The sequence below is a fragment of the Populus trichocarpa genome, chromosome 4, assembly GCF_000002775.5.
Source record: "Populus trichocarpa isolate Nisqually-1 chromosome 4, P.trichocarpa_v4.1, whole genome shotgun sequence".
NCBI classification, from domain to species: domain Eukaryota; kingdom Viridiplantae; phylum Streptophyta; class Magnoliopsida; order Malpighiales; family Salicaceae; genus Populus; species Populus trichocarpa.
The window spans coordinates 3,999,915-4,021,407 of NC_037288.2; the positions used below are offsets into that span (position 1 = coordinate 3,999,915).

Consider the following 21,493-nt stretch of genomic DNA (forward strand, 5'->3'; position numbering starts at 1 on the left):
GGTAAATTAATTACCGACGAAATATGTGTCTTACGCTGATGAAAAAATTCCATCGGTAAATCTTGTAGTGACCCTCTTTCCTTCACCTCCAAAGAGCAACAGAGTTTCTATTCTATGGGAAGTCCTCATCAGTTCAGTGTGGACAGGAACACGCTTCAAAGACGGACACATGATCAGCAATTCTTTAAGACCAAACACAAGTTAATTACAAGGAGATTTTTACGAGTCAGCTTTATTTTAGAGGCTTGTGCCAACCAACAGCAGTGATCAGATTAGCCTTGAGGATTTTTTTCAAGAAACAAGCGTATCTCCTTAAAACCTATTCCAATATTCATTCTCTCGAAAAAGAAAAGGAAAGAGAGAATGGAAACTCATTTGCAACAAGACTATTGACACATACCTCGCTTTGGAACAGAGAATTATGCACACAAGTAAACTTAAGAACATCAAAATAAGACTGAAACCATAATAAAGTTCACTCCATAATCTTCTATCCTAGAGCTAACAGGGCGACAGTGGTTACATGCAAGCTGTCCAGACTCCAGGAACCCCAACTACGGATCAGGTTGGCCCACCGTAAGCGAACTCAAATAAATATATCTTACGGGGGTTTAGATTCAAAAGACCAAGAAAAACAAAAAAAAAACCATAAACCTCACCCTCAATGCGGCATGAACAAGCCCCGTTCGTTCCAGCAAAATATTTTTTCTAACTTGGTATTTGGTACCAAAACTAGGAGAATCTACAGATAATCAACCGATTTAGAGCATAAAACACCTCTATTCTATTCGCTAACACTCCTATTAAACTACACAAACCACCCCTGTACATGTCGATAATGAAACTCTCATGACTTCCGAAGAACACATTTCTCATATAAAGCAAGGACGTCTTTCTTGTTGTTGTTTCGCAACTGAAGGAGCTCGGCACCAAAATTGTGTTTTGTGAGTTCCTGCCTTAGCTTCTGAGCAGTAAACTTTTTATAATCTTCCTGGCCAGTTTGCTGACTCTGATTATCATCATCATCCCCCTTAAACACTGAACCACCATCTTCTGGCTGTGTAAACATTACAGGGCTGGTTGTACTCCTAGACCTCTTATTTACTCTCCTGTCATTTGTGACAGCGTCTTGAACAGATCCTCCACCCATTTCAACATTATCAGTTCTAAATCGTTTGCCATGGGAAGCAGCCTTAAGCTTATTATCCAATGCTGATTCATTCAGACGAACTGAAGTAAACTCCTGTTGAAGGGCATCGAGTTTAGCCCGTGCCACTTCCAACTGAAGAGAGAAGTCTTCGGCTCTCTTATTTGCAACACTGTGGGCTTTACGTTCATCTTCCAGAAGATCTTGAAGTGCTTTAACTGTGCTAGCCCTCTCCTCATTGTTTGATTTCAAAAGTGACTCTATTTCTTTCTCCCTTTCTTCTACTCTAGCTTCTAGTAATGAAACTTTCGAGACAGCATCCAACTCCGACACACGAACTCTTTCAAGTTCACCAGCCAAATTATTTTTCTGTCTGTCCAAACTTTCAATATGCCTCTGAGCCCTCTCAATTTGGGCTAATCTTTCCATTGCCAATTTCTGAAACTCATTTTTTTCCTTTTGAGCAGATACTGCATCAGCTCTTGCTTTATCAGCTAATTCCGTAGCCCTCTTACATTCTTTTTCAGCATGATTACACCTTTCCTGGACTTCTGCAAACCTCTCAAACTCAGATTGATACCTTTGCTCCAGATGGATCTTCTCTTGTTCCAGAATCCTAGCTTCTTTGTCATAAGATTGGGCCTTAGTATTTGCAGTCTCTAGCTTCTCAACCAACTCTTTAATTTCAAGCTTCAGGGATGATATTTCAGTGCCATAACTCTTCATTTTTGACTCAGCAGCCTGCAAAGGACTTGTTACAGTTAAATTGCCGCAAGTGCCAACGGACAAATTGTGACCACCATAAGGTTTTTCACCCAAGGTGCATGCATATTTGGTGGTGGTGGGGGAGGGGGGGATATAATGGTTATTGCCCAGTCACGGGCTCCAAGAAGCATACCTTTAGCTCCAAATTTAAAGCAGTCAAACACTGCTCCGCATACTCAATTCTCCTGTTCTTTTCCTTTATTTCATCTTCCTGCATATCCATTGATATAGAAATCATAAATTTCTGGTCGTATAAAGAAACAACAATTATAAATTTTTGCTCCGTACACAAGCACAAGTGCCTGTGTCAGAAACAATTACCTTAACAACCAAATGGCTAGAAAATTCTTCCCGCAGTGCATCTTCCCTCAGTTGTGTTTCTTTATTAGTTCTTTCTTGCACATTTGCCGCCTTCTCTAGAGCAGCTTTTGTCTCTCTTACAGCAATGTCATACTTCCGTTTCCACTCTGCTGCATCTTCTTCAGCTGACCTTGTTTGTTCATGAGCTGCAGCCAACCTTGCTTCAGAAGCACTGCTCCGTGACTTGAGTATTGCAATCTCTGAAGCTGCCTGCTCTTCATCAGCTTTCTGCTTTGATAACACTTGATCATGTTTTCTTTTCCAATTCGATGTTTCTTGCTTGGCAGATTCCAATGCTTTCACTAAGCTAGAACACCTCTCATCCAATGAGCCGCGATTACTTTGTAAATCATTTATGCGCCTCATATAGTCATCAGCAAGCTTCTTCTTTTCATTAATAGCTTCATCATAGCGCTTCATATATTCAGACTTGTCTTTCTCACTAGCTTCTAGCTGCTTGTGAAGTAATGCCATTTTATCCTCCATTGAGTGACATCTCAGCATAAGAGAACTCTTCTCGGATCCAATTTTATCATTAAGCCGCTTTGCAAGGTCAAGTATTGAACCTTCCAAACTGGGGATTGAAATAGTTTTTGTTTATAAAAAGATGGAAAAAATAGAAAATGAAAACCTTAAAACAACCGAAAGGGAGAATGAGATCCAGACCTTTGTTGTAGGAACATTGCTAATTTCTGCCATTTCCCTGGGCCATGACAAGATGTCTCATATTCAGATAGAAGACCATCAAGGACCTGCATGACACTCACAAACCAGTTCAATACACTGCCATAAACCACATAACAAGTCTGGAACGTCATTTTAAGTGAATTACTAACTAAGCCCCCCAGGCAAGGGAGATACAGCTTGCCTCATCTCTTATGCAATATTCATGTTATCCATACATAACTGGGACACTAATATAACTAAATAGCTTTTCATCAATGACAGACATGTACATGTGCATTTGACAGCTCAAGCACGAGTTGATCACAGCTCATCTAGCTTGGCTTCATCAGCAGATTTATCATTGAATATCACAGTAATATGTAAAAGCATATGCCAGAATTCCTTAATTTTTCCTCCAGCTACTCCAAATCAACAGCTCTTTCAGCAACATCTTAATAAATCAGAAAGTATAATTCAATGAAACCAGTTCATGACACAGACAAATAATCACGTCTGCAGGCCTAAGATCTTAATGACATCTGGATAGCATGTCTGGGGAAGTTGAAAGAGGAAAGAACAAATGAAGAGGCTTCATGTGCTAACCCAGACCTTGCATTGACCCATCCAAACCTATTGAACGCAGTTTTACTGTCTAATTTTACATATTATCTCAAATAAAAAAAAAAACTTGAGGCCTCTAACAAACTCAAACATATTACCAGTAGCCTACAATGAGAGACAGAGAGGCATAGAATTCCAAGTAACCAAACTTTGAGGCCCCTCACTTCATGCAGAATCAATAAGACAACTAAGAAAATGCTTACTTTCACAATGTTATCTATGTTGGCATCAGAAGCGTGACAGGCTGCTCTCAGTCTCTTTTCCATGTTTTGTATAGCATTTGAACATCTCAAGTCTGCCTCCATAAAAGCATTCCTCTTGTAATCCTGCATCAGAAGCCATTTTCAATCAATATATATATGTACCAACTAGTAATCCTATACAAAATCTAACTCCCTTTTTATGGAAAAGAAACCACCTGCTGCTTTAACAAAAACAAAAGTTATATCACAACTTCTAGTAACTTGGCAACCACACTCCATGGTCTGCATAATTTTAACAATTTTTCCAGCCATCAATTAGATAAACCCAGGAACTGTTCTAACCCTAGCTAATATGCAAAGGAAAAAAAGTTTTGATTGCCATGATGAATGTTTTGGCTTGTTAGGTCTCTTTGTTGTGTGGGACCCTGAAGCAATGCTGGACCCTGGAGCTTGTTAGGTCTCTCACTCATCGTTATGATTCAGAACTCTCTATGCAAAGCTATCACACTTCTATGTCACTAATTTAGATAGAGCATTGTACAGGAAGTGCACTTGCTAGCAAAATCAGCACACAAAGAGAAGCTTAGTGTCTCATAGGAATGCTAAAGCTGGTTCCCCTTACAGCATGGCCCTGTTTTTGCATGTGGCCAGGTAGGCATCTGTAAAGACACCTAATATTTGTTGGTTTGCTTCATGTTTTTGACAGAACAGATGTGCGTGTGTATTACCTCCAAAGACCTAAACAAGGTAACAAAATCTGCTATGCACATACAAACACCATAAGCCACCTCAATGTTTGTGGGGTGGCAAAAGAAACCACCAACCACCCAGACACATAAATATCAACACTACAGTGAAGGTTATACCTACCCGGTGGCAAGATATAAGAACAGTGATAGTTGACGTATAAACTATAACATGGATGTTCGATGGATGGTAACACATAAGCATCCATATAACATAAATGAATAATCAATCAGGACACACTAATAGATTATGTAAAATACTTTTTGCAATGACATACATTATAGATGATTAGAACAGACAAAAACAACCAAAACCTAATTAAAAGTTATCATGCAATCAGTAAATATTTCTAGTAGCACATGTTGCCTCATATGATGTAAATCTTCCAACAAGATTAAGTTTGACCAGTTAACTCTCAGAAACTGGAAAAAATTATTGGACTGATTCAACGCTCACATCTCCAGGCCACAGCTCATGCCTTTGAGTAATCCAACATGCAGCCCAAGTTGATGCCATGCAAATCAATTGGTTTCTATGTCCTTTCCATGTCGTTTTGCAAAACTTTTTAAGTATTTTTTTTGTTTGTCTTCTCTACACTTTATAGCTTACAAGCACTAGAGTAACTTTAAAACCTAAGGTCCAAATACAATAACCCATCATGCAAGGCATAGTACCCTAAATATTTGTTACCTCTAATGCTCTTCTGAAGAATTTCTGGAGAAGCCCTTCGTACTTCTTCCTTGCTGAACCAATCCCCACAGCGGCAGCATTAAATGCAGCCAGTGATTTTTGAACCGCTTCATCATGTGATTCTCTCAAAAAAACCTACAGTTGCAAAACTTAGAAAATGATGGAAACCTTCAAATAAGTACGAGGTGAGCATCACTTACTTCCTCAGGTGGCTTCGAACGGTCAAAACTCGACATATAAATTTCTGTAGCAGTGTCATATGCTCGCCTACACTCAGCTTCTTCAACACTCTGATAAACAATTAGAGATGAAGAAAAATGAAAAAGAAAATTATAATAGGATCTGCTGCTTTATTGAAACTTCTTTCAAGAACTTTTTGAGATTAGAAGTTTTTATCCCGTTTGTAAATTCTATATTAGTTTGTAAAAGCACTTTGAATCATGCATATTTATGTACCACATGATTAAAACAGAGAAGTAAGTAGAAAAAACAAGATCACAGAATCAACCAAAGGGGGTGAATCTCCACATTCAAAGTGTGATAAGGATTCTGAGTGTGGATCCAGCATCTATTTGCTCATACAATTTAGTGGTCAGTAAAATAGAAATTAATATCACTTTCTTTCCAATTATTTGATTAACATTGTACTTTCACAAATTCAAAACATATATTGAATCTATGACTTGTCATATTCTGATCATGTTTGATGAAAAACCTATGACCTTTTCCTTCTCCTTTTCCAATTTACACCTCCTGCCTGAAGATGACAACAAAGAAGAAGCAGGAGACTTAAGCATATACAGGCTTGTATTATTGAATTTTAAGTTCTTAGACCGATTTACCCATAAAGATATTGTTGCTGTATCGGTAAATAATAATAACCATGTGACTCCTACTCTTAAGAAAATTACATGTTGATACTTACACACATTGCCAACACTTAGCTGTCACTTTTGCATCTGCTTTCCATGACATGAGATATTAAAAGAAAATAATAGCTGATTATAAACTGCAAGGAGCACAGAAAGAGAGATGGGATTTTGGATTCTTAGCAAAATCAGTTGGCTTTAGGTCAAATGCTTATATATTGCTCCAAATTCAACTGCAGATTAACAATTTCTTCACACCAGCTTAATGATGGAATAATTTAAAACATCTTCACATATGCTATCACATAAACCATTTGGTTTATGCCAATGTTCTGTCATGTTTTGTCCACTCCATGTCAACTAGCCAAGCTTCAAGAGAGACTATAAGCTGGTTTGGATAACTGTTTTCATCATTTAAATATTCATTTTTAGGACACAGGATTTAATTTACCTATAAACATGTGCTTAAACTCATTTATAACCTTGCGACAATGTTCAGTACAGGAAACTTGACAGCCTTAGATTTAGTCAGAAAAACACAAGGAAGCATAATAATAATTTAGGCTTTCAGATAATAACTAATAATCCAAGATCATATGTATTGATTGAGCTAACAAAATAAGTTATACACTTTTGTTTTCAAATAATATAGGTCCATTCATGAGTAGACAGATTCATCTGATTTGAGTTTCAGGCATGTAGAACAGGAAATACAATCTAATTTCATTTTCCAGGGGAAAACAATTCATCCACCTTGATACAGATACCCAACAATGTGGTGTATGGATTAAAGAAATTTAATGAATATTTGAGGGTTACATGTGGACTACGGCATCTGCTATATTAACTTTTCATGATTTGAAAAAAAATATTCAAATCAGGATGCATACCTGCCATGAAGAAGATATTGTTGGGACAGCACCATTATTGAGAGCCTCCAGGTAAGATTCTGTAATACCAACAAGGATTGGGCCTGTCATTACAGTAGCGCCAACTTGCTTGGGCCTTGTTCTCTCAAAAACAAATTTTGTCAATGCATCCAGCCCAGCTCTAAATTCAGGCCTTAGTTTATCTAACTGCATATGAAAAAAGGGCTTCAATACACATGGTGCACCAGTAAGAGAAGATAAGAATGTGCATGTGTATGAAAGAGAGAAGGAGAAGCACACATAGCATAAGGTACTAACCGATATTTGATCCATACGCTGGAGATCATTTTCATTGTTCAAAGGCCGCACAAGGGGGAAGCATTCTCTGTCTGGAAATAGAGCTCTAATAGAGTCCCGAATCTATGACCATTATCAATGCATAATTAGTTAACCTCGAACATGAAAAAATAGCAAAAGAAACTCCAGTGCTCCATAGACCAGCACAACTCAGGTAAGATAAGCCTAGAAAAAGGATATCTAAAAAATCCTGTCCAAATATCTGACAAAGTAGAGGATCCTTTGCAAAGGAGTCCATGCTCTTAAGAAAAAAAAATGCAGTTAGAAAGAACTAGAACTTACCTCGTTCTTAGCAGCTATATCTTTTCCACTTCCCTGAACTGGTCTTAGAGCAAGCTCTAGATAGTCACGGGGTGTTATTCTCTTGTTATCCTCTACTAAATCTAGATAAAAATCCTGCACAGGAATCAGGCAAACCATTTTAAGGGTTTTATGTAAAATTAAAAGTTAATATTTCAAAACAAAACAGGAATCAATATGCCATATGAAATTAAATATGAGAAAATAATACCCTTAGAAGCCAAACAAAGATTGGGGAGAACTGTCCAAGTTCAGAAGCTGAACTCCTTCCTCCAGAAGCTCTGACACGAATATGTTTGGTCATTTGAGTGACAAGAGAGAGTCGATCAAGTGCTGCTTCATCTATACCACCCATCTAAATAGAACATAAACAGGCCAACAAATAAAAAATCCAGTGCAAAGAGAGAGATGAGACAATATTAACAGCAAAGATTAATTGTGAATCCCCCAAATGCATTATAACATGACAAAAAAGGTACCTTTAACAGAAATCAACTAAACACAAACAAGAAATTTTAGTCAGGAAGGCTAAGGTCTTTCCCTTACCTGATTGTAAATGAACATACTGGATAGTAGGACAGCTAAGGAGAATATCTGAGTGCTGTATGTCCCCTGTCAAAGAGGAATTATAGATTGAGTTCACATGGTGACAAAATACAAGAACAGGAATAATTGAACGATTACTGTGTAATTCAAAAGAGCAGATGAGTGGAAATGAAGAATAAAAAGGATATGGTGTTAATTATAAATAAGAAGGAATCACAGACTACAACATTCTATGAGTAATGAAATTCATTAAAATCCAGTCCATCAGTTCTGGAACTGCTCAAACACAACCAACAAGATAATTTTATCAGTTGATCCTTATAAAGTAAATGGGCTTACCGTTTGATCAAAGGCATCTATGCCTTCACTATCTAACAGTAAAAGATTGTACTCAGTTCCATCAAGAGCAGTTCTCTTTAAAGGCGCACTCCATAACCAAAGTCCTTTGGTACATGGCCGATGAGTGGAAGCTACTTGAAATCCACTACTCCTGCCAAGAAGCTACAATACACAAAGTCCAAGTATACCTCTTAGTTAAAATAACCAATACATGAGATCTGATGCAGAAATGGAATGTCATAACTTGTAACTCTAAAATAAGCTACAACACAAAATTCAAGCAGACATTGAGTGATAAATCTGCTAATTTACATTTTAGTTAAGAGAATGATACATGGCATCTGATACAAAATGTGTAACTCATAAATGTAATTGAAGCCTCTAAAACTGAACAAAGAAAACAAGGCAGGCGTAACTTAGCACTTTCAACAAATCTTGCTTTCGAAAAAAGCCCAAATTATAAGGAACACAAAAAGAATAATAAAAGACTAGAACCCATACTATATAAATTTCCATTCCATGCACTTAATTACTCAAGGAGGTGAAAAATCACTACCTCTTCACTTCCATTCCATTATTTATCTTCAAGCTAACCTTTCAATGAAACAATTCATGCACTTAATCACTTCAACTCGGAAGAAACACTGCATTTCGTAATTCTCAACTTTTCCACTACCAAAATCCTAACGCCATCCCAATTAAATCCCTAAAATATCACAAACCCTAAAAACCCCAAACTTTCACCAACCAAAAAACCATAAATAGTTCACTAACCTGATTCAAAATAAAGCTTTTTCCCTGTCGAGAGCGACCGCAAACCGAAACAACACCGATTGGTTCCTTAACAAGCTGGAGAGCAGCCACCGCTTCTGAATCCATCCGGAACTTCCCTTTCTCATCATAGTAAACAAGTCGGATCGGCCTCGCCGGTCCGGTGACAGGAGGAGACGACGGGGACGGCGACAAGGAGGACGAAGACGAAGGCGAGTAGGATGACTGCGGTGAGGAGTCGGCGGTGGTATCTCTTCCTCTAAAGATTTTGAACATCTCGTGCGCTTTTGCTGTGAGTTTGTTAGCGATGGGGTTTATGCTTTTGATTTTCTTGCTTTCTTGCTTGCTTTGTGGTTCAAAATTGGGGGAGGGAAAGGGACATAAAGAAGCGGCTTTGAGATTTTTAAAGGAGTGGATGAGTGGAGAGACAAACACCTCCACGGTTCTTTCGAGGGTCAGCACGACAGCGTGGAAATAAAGCTAACAGCTTGGCCTGGCTATTGTTTAATCCTTTTTTATTTTTTTTCTCATTGTTTATAAGATTGAATCTTTAGGAACATATGGAAATGTTTATTAATAGAATTTTTTACATTGTTAGGATTTTTATTTTTATTATTATAATTATTGCTTAAATTTGAATTTAAGTTTTCTTTTTAATTTGAGAATTGAATTTGGATCACTTGTCATTTACATTCCTGTTAATTATTCATTATCGTGATATAACTTGGATAAAAAATTGTATTCAAAATATAAAGAAAGATTAATTCAATTGTATTGGCAATTCCCTTTGGGTTTCTCCCCATCTAACTTCTAAAATTGTGATTGGAGTTGGTGTTGGTGTTGGAATGTTAATCTTGTTTTAAGAGTTTTTTTTATTTAAAAATATATTAAAATAATTTTTTAAATATTTTTAATTTTAATATTAATATATTAAAACAATTAAAAAGTACTAAAAAGGTATAAATTTATATTAAATAGAAAATAAATAAATTATAATAATTTCTTTGAAATATTATAAAATACAAAATAATTTAAAAGCTTCACTAATTTTCTGATCAAAAAATCAAATTAGGATTTTTCTAATCCAAAAATATAATTTTCAATTTATTTTAATTAAAAAAACACTTAATAAACACTCTCATAGTCTTAACAACTTAATCTCTCAACTGAAACACATCTAAATTAATCTGAAAATATAAAATCAAATCAAAGAAAAATCTTTATTAATCTCGATCTAATTTTTTTTGACAATATAAAAATTACTTTAATAAAACTCTTCTCGTCAATAATGATAGTTTCTTAACGAGTTACTCTCTTCTATCAAACCAAGTGACTGAAACAAAATAAAAATAAATTTTTGAATTAAAATATAAAAGCTAGAAACGGACCTAAAATGAAAATGATAAAGTTCTACAGGCTAAAACCAACAAAAAAACGTGGAATAAATGGTGTCAGTAAAAATAAAATAAAAACAATGCTTTGTTGTTCACTGTCAAATTCATGCTTTAAATCTTAATTTTTTTTATCCAATTAAATTGAATTCTATTTTACAAAATAGAACAACAAGCTTAGTATCAAAATAGTTGTTATTTTTTTTTTATTTTATCTTTATAAGCTTATAAAAATAAAATCAAAACAAATTATTAAGCTCAATTTCTAATAAATACGATACAAAAAAATTAAATTAAAAAAAAATTGTTTAGTGTTCAAAATAGAAGCAGTGTTAAATTGTGTCTTAATAGATCTCGTGCAGGAACAATAAATCAACTACACCTGTTGGATTTTCTTTTAATTATTTGTTTTTCTTTACTCTTTGGAATTGGTTTATAAAATATATAATGATCCTATTAAAGCCAAATTATATGTGAGGTTTACTCACATTTTAAGTTAAAACTATACTGTATTTTGTGATTTAACATAAGTATTTAATTTAACATAAAATATTAATATGTTTTAAAAATTAATTAAAAATAAATGATAAATTATTTTGGAGAACCTTTTGATAGCAAAAATTTCAAACCAATTTTTTTTAGCGTTGAAATTTATGCCTTTCCTTTTATATATATTAATTTAAAAAAATAAAATAAATTATTTCTTTCAAAAACACTTTTAAAATATAAAAATAAACATATTACATGAAAATATAGTATAAGGTTTTATCTTGTAAAACTAATGGAACAAGGAGTGAAAAGTAATGGTCTATAAGACGATTTTATTGATCAAAACATCTAAATAGTAGTGAAACGGTGGATCTGAATTGAGAAACGAAGACATCGAATTTGCTTGTTCTTTTTTTTTAGTTTAATATGGGTGTCCGGGCCAACTTACGCGCACCTCGATTGATCTCACGGGCCCTGAAGTTAACGACCATGTAAGCCTCCAGTGGCCATCATATGAGCAACTACATGGCTCGAACCTGAAACCACAGAGGAAGCAAATCTCTTGGTTCCAAGCTCTTATCACTGGACCACCACCTAGATGGTTAATTTGCTTGTTTTTTAGGTAGTGAAGAAATGACGCTACCAAATTTAGAAATGGTGGCATCAATTTTCACCTATTAGACAGTAGGGTTATTAACCATTTCCAGTTAATTAAGGGACTTAATTATTTTGTCATTAATCTACTACAAACAAGAGTGTTTACATACCCAGAAAATATAATACATTCCTTGTTCTTAAAATTGTTATTGAGTATTTTCTGGTAAAACTTCAGTGAATCCTGAAAGTATATTTGCCTTGAACTCCTCATCAAACTCATTGATGGAGGAAGAACACAATTTATTCACATCAAAGTCTCTCATTCAACCTCTTAATTATTCCCTTACACTTTGATAATTATAGCTTGAATCAAATTTGACAGCCATGAAGGTTTAGGTCAGATTGGTGGGTCGGGTTGCAAACTGCCACATTTTTGCTATTAGGTTTGGAAGGATACGAAAGAAGAAGTGTAAGGTTATTAAAGTAAAGAAAGGAATGATAACGTTCAAACCTTTCTCTTGTTTGCAATATGCAAGGGGATGAGCCAAATTAATGAGATTAATTATTAAACTAAGGATACTTGTGTAATATTGATCTTAACTCCTCTGAATCCTTAACATGCATGGGCATTAAGATTATAATTATTTATTAGTTTTGAAGTTTAAAAGCCCTCCAAAATCATATTTATCCCTTTAATAGTAGAGTCTTTCTACGTTGATGCTGTTTTGACAACATAATAGCTTGAATTAATTATCAAGCTCACTAATCATATACAATTACTTCGTGGATATACTTAACTGGCTATATATAGGTGGCAGTTAAGTATCAGGGGTGGAATTAAACCCAACTCTAACCCAAGTTAATGTGTTAAATTTATAGTTTAATTATAAAACCAAGATAACTCTACACAAAAAAAAAAAAAAATTAAATAAAACAGTAGAGTTCAACTATCAATAAACCAAAGTTAAGTCAGAGGAAGCCGGCATAAAGTCCACACTTAATTACACTATTTCAATCACAATGTGGTGTGCCTGTGTGTAAAACCTTGATTCCGCTAAGGTTTTTGTTAATGGATGGCATAAAGTCCACACTTGTATCTTGTTTAGCACAGTTCATGAGTACGTAGTTTCCAACCATTAATTATCACAACCTCAATTCCCTCGTAATGACAATGTAGTGTGTCTGTGTAAAACCTTGAAATCTTTAATTTAGCTGGGTTAGCGTATATATCAGGATTTAAATATAATTATGATCTGAGTATTATCGTCTTTTTTTCTTTGAGGATGCAAACAGATTGGTATTCAACTCATCCTCAACGGAGCATGGAGATTTCTTGTGTTGAAGAACATGTTGATCGTTTGAAGAGAAAAGATCTCAAGGGGAGTGACAATTTGTACTGATATTATATATGTTCCATTTATATGTTGAATGAGAAAAATGTCTCGAGACTTTTCTTCATAATTTCAATAAGTAAAATTGTCATGTCAAAATATCCTTGACAATGAAAAAGAAAGGAAGAAAGCACACACGATCCACTTAGCAAGCACTAGACCATGCTAATAAATTGTCTACATAGCATTCTAATTCCATACAATACTAGTTTTTATTATCCAAGTGGTTTCACCTTTCATGTATAGATCTAGATAGATAGATAATCTATAGCTATTGATCACCATGACCACGAGCTTTAGATGATAAATATATTTCAAGAGCTCTGAAAGCTCCGCTGAGATGAGGCTGAAACAGTAGGAGAAGACACTTCAAAAATGCTTTCACTTGTTGCATTATTTGAAGAGGATATATGCAGCCTCTTTTTCGGTGGTGAAGGTGTCTCCTCGAAAAGACACTCATTTTCTGCTTTATTCGAAGAGGATACATGCAGCCTCTTCTTTGGAGTTGCTGGCACTAGTTCTTCAAAAGCTCCGATGGAGAGTATCTTCTTGATATATTCAAGTCTCTCTTTGACGGTGGAGACCATTGTTGGTTGAGAATTTGAATCCACGCCTGAGATCGGGTATCCTAGAGATACTTCTTGGAACTCAACTAGTTCTTGCTCATCTGCCTCTTTACTTTCTGGAGGAGCCAGAAGACAGGGCTGAAGATCATAATAATAGTCTTTAAGGGTATTGCTCTTCTTGAACATTTCTTGACCTTGTAAGCACCCGAAGCTAATAAATGGAGAGAAGCTGCCAAAACTGCTGCAAAGACTCTCTCCATTTTGTTGCGTGTTACTTTTCTGGCGAACTCGGCATAAAACCCAATCATCCAACTAGAGAAGAAGACCATAAGAGTCAGTCTGTGAAAGTTTTGTGGTAAAAACGAATAATTTTAAAATAAAAGATGAAAATAGAAGCTGTTATATATCATTGTATTCATTTTTCAATGAACTGAACTACAGAAGGTAAAAAATGATTAGTACATAGGCTTCTACGTATTGATTATAAGAAGTCATCTTGTTGCCATAATGTTAGCGTAGGAAAAACAAATCCACTTCTTTGATATCTATTTATTATTGTCTTTAATTTAGAAGTTTCCTTCATGAAACAAGAAGTTTCATCATACGTAGAAGCGGTTATAGTATACAGTTCCATGTACCTATGTATGATACTGTTTCTACTCCATACTCTCACAACCAACAATACTCCTTGTTTTTTGTTTTCACAGGTATTATCTTAAAGAACAGCTTACAAGACTTACTCGCATCGACCCCCTGAGCCTATGCAGATGATGGGTATCATCAAGAAGCCGGTACTCAAGCATCAACCAACTTGTTTTCGTGCCTTTTGGAGGCCGGCCCTTGTAAAATACTAGAGCTTTCTTCACGCCAAGGCACTGTGATCCGTTGGAGGTGAGGATTGGTTTATCGGTTCCTGTTGCTTTCCAGTAACCTGATCCTGCTGCTCTGTTTGGACGGACACCATTGGGATATTTCCTATCTCTAGGACTGAAGAAAAACCATTCATTCTCCCCAAACAAGGCTTTTCCTGCACAGGTAAACAGAACAACAATGAGTGAAGAGAATAATGCTTCAAGATATCTCAAACAAAAGCAAGAAACATTTCCTTTTTTTGTTTTGAAAAATAAAAAAGCAAGAAAATCCCTATCTTTTATTACGAGTTAAGAGCGTATATGTACTGCTTGAGTGACAGAAAAGCATATTTTGTTGTGTAAGAAATTAGTTGAGAAGAATGAATAAAGCACCTGGAAGGTCCCATGGATTGAACTTGTAGATATCCACGTCTGCTATTATAGAAACTTCCGGATATGAAGAAGATGAGACCTTCTTCTTCAGATAATGGATGATAAGCTCCTGGTCTGTTGGATGAAACCTGAATCCTGGAGGGAGCTCAGGACTGGACATGTTCATTCTCTCCATTGCCAGATAGCAGAGGATACTTCGAAGCTCTCCTCTTTTTTTTTTTTTTATAATGGTAATGGATTATCTTGGAGACATCGTCTCAACAACAATTGTTGTTATATGATTGTTGGTTTCTGAAGTCGTCGGATATGTTATTTTCTGTTTGGTAATGTACTTTGTAACTATTTTTGCGACTAGTAATTAATTCTATGATGCATCACAGAATTTAATAATATTTTCCTTTTTCTATTCAAGATTTCCTTACTCCCCTCTCCTACAGGTACATCATGTCAACATTCTTTGTCTATTCCTTTTGAGAAATTGATCATCTCAATACTGTGCAAGTATCTATGCAAATAGTTTCTTTCACGATAACGTGCCTTTCTTGCATGAGTTATTCCTTCTTCTGTTAGGTTAAGGCAAGCTTTGTTTTTATCGATATACAATTAATTATTTGCCAAACAGAACCTCTGGATAAATTTTGTAATCACAACCTAGTATAGTCGTGCTCATTGGCTGCATGGAGATCAGGTACCTACATTTTGCGAGATAAAAATTCAGAAGATTATATAGTGGTTTTGTTGCTTCCATTGTTTTCATTTATTATTTTTTCTCATAAATCCTACTCTCCTGAGTGTTGCAGTGACCCAAAATGATGATCACATCAGAGTCTATTATAAGCTAATTAAGCATCAACATTTCCTTTAAGCACTTTATGCATACGTTTTGGTTTTCGTTAATCGAATTGACTGTTTTTTGGATGCTCAAGTAAGATATATATATTAATTTAAAACTCTTAGGACCCCAAAAGCAATGCTTTTCATGGCACTCCATGAAGCCTCAGGGGTGATTGCAAATACAAGCAGCCATGGTAATGGCAAGGAATGGAAAATTGAGAGTGGAAGTATTGAGTGACATGTGTCAATGATAAAATATTATATAGAACTCTCAGGCTGAGCTATGTCCAATCAAAGGCTCTCGCTTGTGTACAATGGCTAGACTAGTTTTGATTGGATGGTCGGCAAGTCTAATGGATTACAAGTAAACTTAAGCTGTTTTGGATTTTGTTTTTGTACAGCAACGGTTATGGTTACCTTCTACAGATTTTATCTTTCTTTGTGGACATTTTCAACACTTCTGGGCATTATAGAATTCATAAAATTGTCTCTCGGAACACATTATGTTGGCATCTTTCCCAGAAACTTCGAGATGAGAACAAAAAAATCATGATTTTGAACCACAAAAACTACCAGCAACTGGAATTATGCTGAAAATGATTTCGGCAGGTACTGATATGCTTCAATTTCTTTTTGCTCTGGCATGCCTCAATTTTTCTTTTCGTTTTCTCCTTTCCCTTGTTATCCTGTAAGCTCTAAATGGTAAATTACCTTGACCTTCTATATATGAAGCTCGGCTAATCATTACTACTACATTAAATTTTGCGAAAAAGCTTGTCGAAAATTCTCAAATTAATTAATACTTTCAAGGGTTTCTAGCAAGTTTTAGTTGATGGATTGAATATTTATGAGGACTAATTTTGTTAAATCTGAAAATTTTTGGGTGTAGTAGTCTTAAAGTACCTCTTCCTCATACCGGCGAGTGTATAATGTTGGAATAGGATTTAGTGAGGAAAACAGTAGCAGAAGAGACAGAAAATGAAAGAACATCACATAAATATGAGACAAATCAGAGAATTATGCTATGATTTTGCCAAGGTCTTTGGAAAAATGGAACCATAGGCGGCACGGAATATAGCTATTCACATTATGTTCCAAGGGGAAAAGTAACTTTCTACTTACAGTAGTGATTGAGAATTGAGAAGATATAATCACCGGCACTGTATGGATTGAAACTGTCAAGATTCTCACCGGCAGTGATATAAACTATAAAGGCTAGAAGCAAAAAAACAAAACTTTTTATGTGGGCTAACCCTTCATTCTACTGATCTCTACGCCCCTTCCCCACTCTATGCATTGTTTCCTGCATGTCGCTTTGTTAACCAGCATGTTACTCTTTTGTCAAACATGTTTCCTTGTTATACAGCAGAGCATTGAGAACATCAATTACTTAACTTATTAGCAGGTCAATGTTACCTGCAATTCAATTTACTGCAAAATTTGGAGTCATATAAATATAGTTAATCGCAATGATAGTTTATATTAACAAGGTTGATGCAAACAAATTTCTAAATGATGTTATGAAAAGTACTTGGAAGAGATAAACCAATACTGTTTCATTGAAAAAGTTTGCAAGTTTCTAATTTTTAAGATTTTATATTTTTTTAATAATTTTTTAATTATATTGATTTTGTTGTACATGGGACACCAAGGCGAACTAAATGTAAAAAAAGGTAAAAATAGAGAAAAAAATTACGATCTAATTTTATGATGAATAGAAACTTGATGTAGTCGGGTTTGTAGAGATTTGAGGTTCTAAGTAGTTAATTATATAGGGATTTATCACAAACAGATTATGTGGATGACCTAGCTAGTAGATACTTTCATGAACTAGTAAGACAGGTCTAGGTCCAAGAGGAGGCCTAATCGTGCCAGATCATGATAGTGACTTTAAATGGTGATAACAAGAGATCTAACTGTTGGATTAGACTCAAATTTATCTAAGTGATTCTATAGACAGTTTTCTCATCGAAAGCAACTATATCCTTTATCAAACCATTAGACCTCATGGAATTAGGAATCAGGCTCATATGCTACTATTTGGCCTAATTTTGTTATTTTTCCTAGAAATATTTTTGAAATTATTGTTTATTTTCAAATTTGGTGTTAATTCCTTTTATGTGTTACGATTCTAATTTTGTTTCCTAATCTATGTCAACTTTTCTAGCCTATAAAAGGCATTGCTAACCTCTTTAAGAGGTAGACTTGGTTGGATTGATATTTCATAAATAAAATAAAGTTTTAAGGTTATTTCATATACTTTTGGTCCTTCTATGTTTGTTGTTGTCTTGTTGTGCTTCCACCTACATCGATTGATATTAGAGCCCAATAATTCTAGGTTTATATTGATATATGTGTGTTGCAGTTTCGTGGATAATTGTTTGCTTGATGTGTGTTACTAACAACCATGGTAGGAAGAGGTTGCAAAGTAGGGTGTGACCAAAGGGGGATGAGGAGGCTCCTTTTCATGCGAGAAATGTCTAGGAGCTCGTCATGAAGGATATGCAGAGGCAAATCATATAATTGATTCGTAGGTTAGAAAAGAAAAGATAAGAAAAGAAAAGGGAACAAAACTAGAAAAGTGATCATGGGTCCCTGACCGATATTTAAAACCATAGGCATAATTAGAGGAGGCAGCCTCTTGATAAGGAAAACATCAGATTTAAAGATTTTGAATTTTGCATTAAAATACATGAATTCACATGAACTTTATAAGTAGAAGAGTTCATAGATTAAATGAATGAGGTGGAATGAATTTTTTTATACAAAAAGATTCCCTAACATATACGAGTAAAGTTGATTGCAATCAGATTAAAGGGTATAGCTTCTACCTATTGGGGGCAATTGAAGAGGACACGAAAGAGGAAAGGGAAGCTGATAATCAATAATTGAAAAAAAAGATAAAGAAGAATTTGACGAATCACTTCCTTCTATTTGGCTATACTTAGACCTTGTACCAAAGGCTCCACCTGTTGAAACATAGAGGTAAATATGTCAATAATTATATTGATGAATTTTATCAATTAGTGGTCGAGAATGACTTGACAAAGATAAAAGGGTAGCTAGTGACAAGATATTTGTGTGGGTTATCGTCCATCTAGGATGTGTTGTGCCTACAATCTTTGTGTATAGTTTTAAAGGCATATTAGAGGGCTTTGATAGTGGAGAAGCAACAAGTTGCTAAGGTTGTGAACAATTTTTTTTTGGATAGATTAGTACAATAGGGAAGGGTCCAATAATAATTTGAGACCAACCTCTCCCTAACATATACATACTCAGCAAAATCAATAGATAATTAGTCAGAGTTCTAGTTTAACTTTCAAGATTAGTTGTTGCAGTTGTGGAAAATTAGGGCATCGGGCTAGTGAATGTAGCAAAAGAGAAAGTCATCCAAGAATGGTCATTACCTTAGACTTGACTAACTGTCAAGTTTAAGTACCTTGAATCTGACATGTTTTCCAAACCCATTTCATCTTGGATTTGACGGATTGCCTAATCCAAGTGCCATAGGTCTGGTATGTTTGCCAAACTCACGTTACCTTAAACTTAGCGGACTGTTTAGTCTAAATATCTTAGGTTTGGTATGTATGCTAGCGCCAGATCCATATTACCTCAGACTTGGTTAATTAAGATCTTTGGAAATTTGGAATCATAGGCTTTACCGAGTTCATATGCTCACCTATTATATGTTCGAAGGGGAAAACTAAACTGATTTTCTCTTACACTAATACTATTTTTGAGATTAAGAAGTTTACAATCTTGAATGATAGATAAGCAATATTCTCATTTATAATCATATATCGCTCATGCATATATATATATATATATATATATATATATATATATATATATATATATATAGGGAAGCAATCGATATCTATCATCATGTAATTATGAAATCGTCAACACCCTTATCGGCATTGATAGAAAGGCTGAAAAGAGAAGAATACAAAAATTATTATGTTGGATCTTCAGGCATTTCAATCTGCATGTTATCAAGCAATGTTACCTTGTTATCTAACAAAACATTGAGAACATCAGCTTCTCAATTTATTATCAGGTCAACATTCATATGCAATTTACCAAACTAAAATTTACTGGAAATTTGGAGTCATTTGTATAGTTGATTGCAATGACAGTTTATATAATTACCAAGGTTAAGGACAACAAATCTCCAAATATAGCTATATTTTAAAGTTTATTAATTAACCATAAATTGAAAAAAAAATATTGGATATATTCTGCACTACTTTACCGAAGCATGCACACTGCGAAGAGAAGAGAGATTTCTTAAGTATTATTTTGAGAGGAAAAAAAGTTGTGAATTTAAAATTCACATCTATAATCATTTTCGCTATTTAAATTTCTATATTCTGTATTTGTTTGCTATTTTTAGCTTCCATGTTACTCCATGGAAGCGTATAGGCTTGAAGTTATATCCGTCTACTTTATAGTTTGAACTTTGAACTCATAACCACCAACGTACTCACACATCAAAGTCACAATCCTTCCACAATTCCACCGCAATTACATCCTGTTTTTTCTGTAGTTTACGCCGAGAAACAAATTATCAAGTAGAAAATATCGCCATAACCAATGCAATGACATTGTGCCAATAGTACTGTCCGAAGGTGCAATCAAGGTAGAAGAAAATTCAAGCTAACACACGATGTGTTGATTTTTAAATTTTGAAAGCAACCCATTTTCCATACTTAACTGTTAACATGTGAATGTGATAATGTCATTATCCATGCAAGTTAACGTAATGTGAGTCTAATTAAAGACAAAATTAAAGAGCTAATTCTTCACGTAATAATCAACCATAGGTCCATATATATATATATATATATATATATATATATATACTGTTATTCTGATCGTATATGCAAGGAAAATTCAGGACACACCAGGCTTTCAGTAGGACAATATCATGGATATTGGAGAAAACTAGAGAGGGTGATCAAAACTAATTAAAATAAGTCTAATTTCATTTTAAGTTCACGTACAAAGGGAGAAAGGAAATAAAGGGTTAGAGCGACGGATAATTAATTGTGTCATCAATCAGTAAAACAAAAGCTATATTAGAAAAACTCGATCAATACAAGAAAATTGTCTGCTCTAATACCAATGTGAAATTGAAATTTCTATCAATAAAATGACTCAACTTGTTCTTGGGTTCGTCTAGAATATGTATGATGTAATATCTCACATCGACGGGTAAATGTTTGATAGCTGATTTTATTAATAATACTGGTTGCTAACATGTTGTACGCGTTTTGGGGTGTCAAGCTCAGAAGTGAACTCGCGTCATCAGGAACAAAACCGTGAGGGTAGTAAGACTCAAAGCAAATAATATACAGCATGTTGGGTCGGGCTGTTAGATGAGCAATTTTCATACAAGTAATTCATAATCCCCAATTAATAGCTAGTTTAAAACCTTGATTAATTTCTAATTATGATATTGCAATAATTGATTTCATTGATTACCTCCATCCAATATAAGCATTGATTTGCATGATTCTTTCATTCATTTGTCATCATCCGAAGATATATTTATGTTCATAATTAACTTTTTTCTTTTTTTGCTAGGGACCATTAATAGAAATCTGGGTTGCTTGAATAAGCTACAGCCACTGCCTCCAAAATAGCGCAAAAACCCTGCCTTGAAATTAAACTTGCATAGCATACCTCTTAAGCAGAGTCAGCCAGATCATATTAGCAAATGTAAAAT

The 21,493-nt window shown here is 34.8% G+C and overlaps 2 protein-coding genes across 2 annotated transcripts; both read right to left on the reverse strand.

Annotated features, from left to right (window-relative positions):
- Positions 1 to 419: 419 nt before the first annotated feature.
- LOC7470250 (uncharacterized) lies at positions 420 to 9,675 on the reverse strand. The gene is made up of 14 exons (XM_024599565.2): positions 9,254 to 9,675; positions 8,480 to 8,641; positions 8,141 to 8,206; positions 7,806 to 7,949; positions 7,577 to 7,690; positions 7,256 to 7,357; positions 6,959 to 7,144; positions 5,400 to 5,489; positions 5,200 to 5,334; positions 3,763 to 3,885; positions 2,939 to 3,024; positions 2,234 to 2,846; positions 2,046 to 2,123; positions 420 to 1,888 (listed from the first exon to the last, which is right to left on the reverse strand). The coding sequence occupies exons 1-14, from the start codon at positions 9,524 to 9,526 to the stop codon at positions 848 to 850; spliced, it is 3,213 nt and encodes a 1,070-aa protein (XP_024455333.2). The 5' UTR covers positions 9,527 to 9,675; the 3' UTR covers positions 420 to 847.
- A 3,601-nt stretch (positions 9,676 to 13,276) lies between these two features.
- On the reverse strand, positions 13,277 to 15,431 carry LOC7470249 (NAC domain-containing protein JA2L). The gene is made up of 3 exons (XM_002305073.4): positions 14,929 to 15,431; positions 14,425 to 14,711; positions 13,277 to 13,996 (listed from the first exon to the last, which is right to left on the reverse strand). The coding sequence occupies exons 1-3, from the start codon at positions 15,101 to 15,103 to the stop codon at positions 13,433 to 13,435; spliced, it is 1,026 nt and encodes a 341-aa protein (XP_002305109.1). The 5' UTR covers positions 15,104 to 15,431; the 3' UTR covers positions 13,277 to 13,432.
- Positions 15,432 to 21,493: the final 6,062 nt, after the last annotated feature.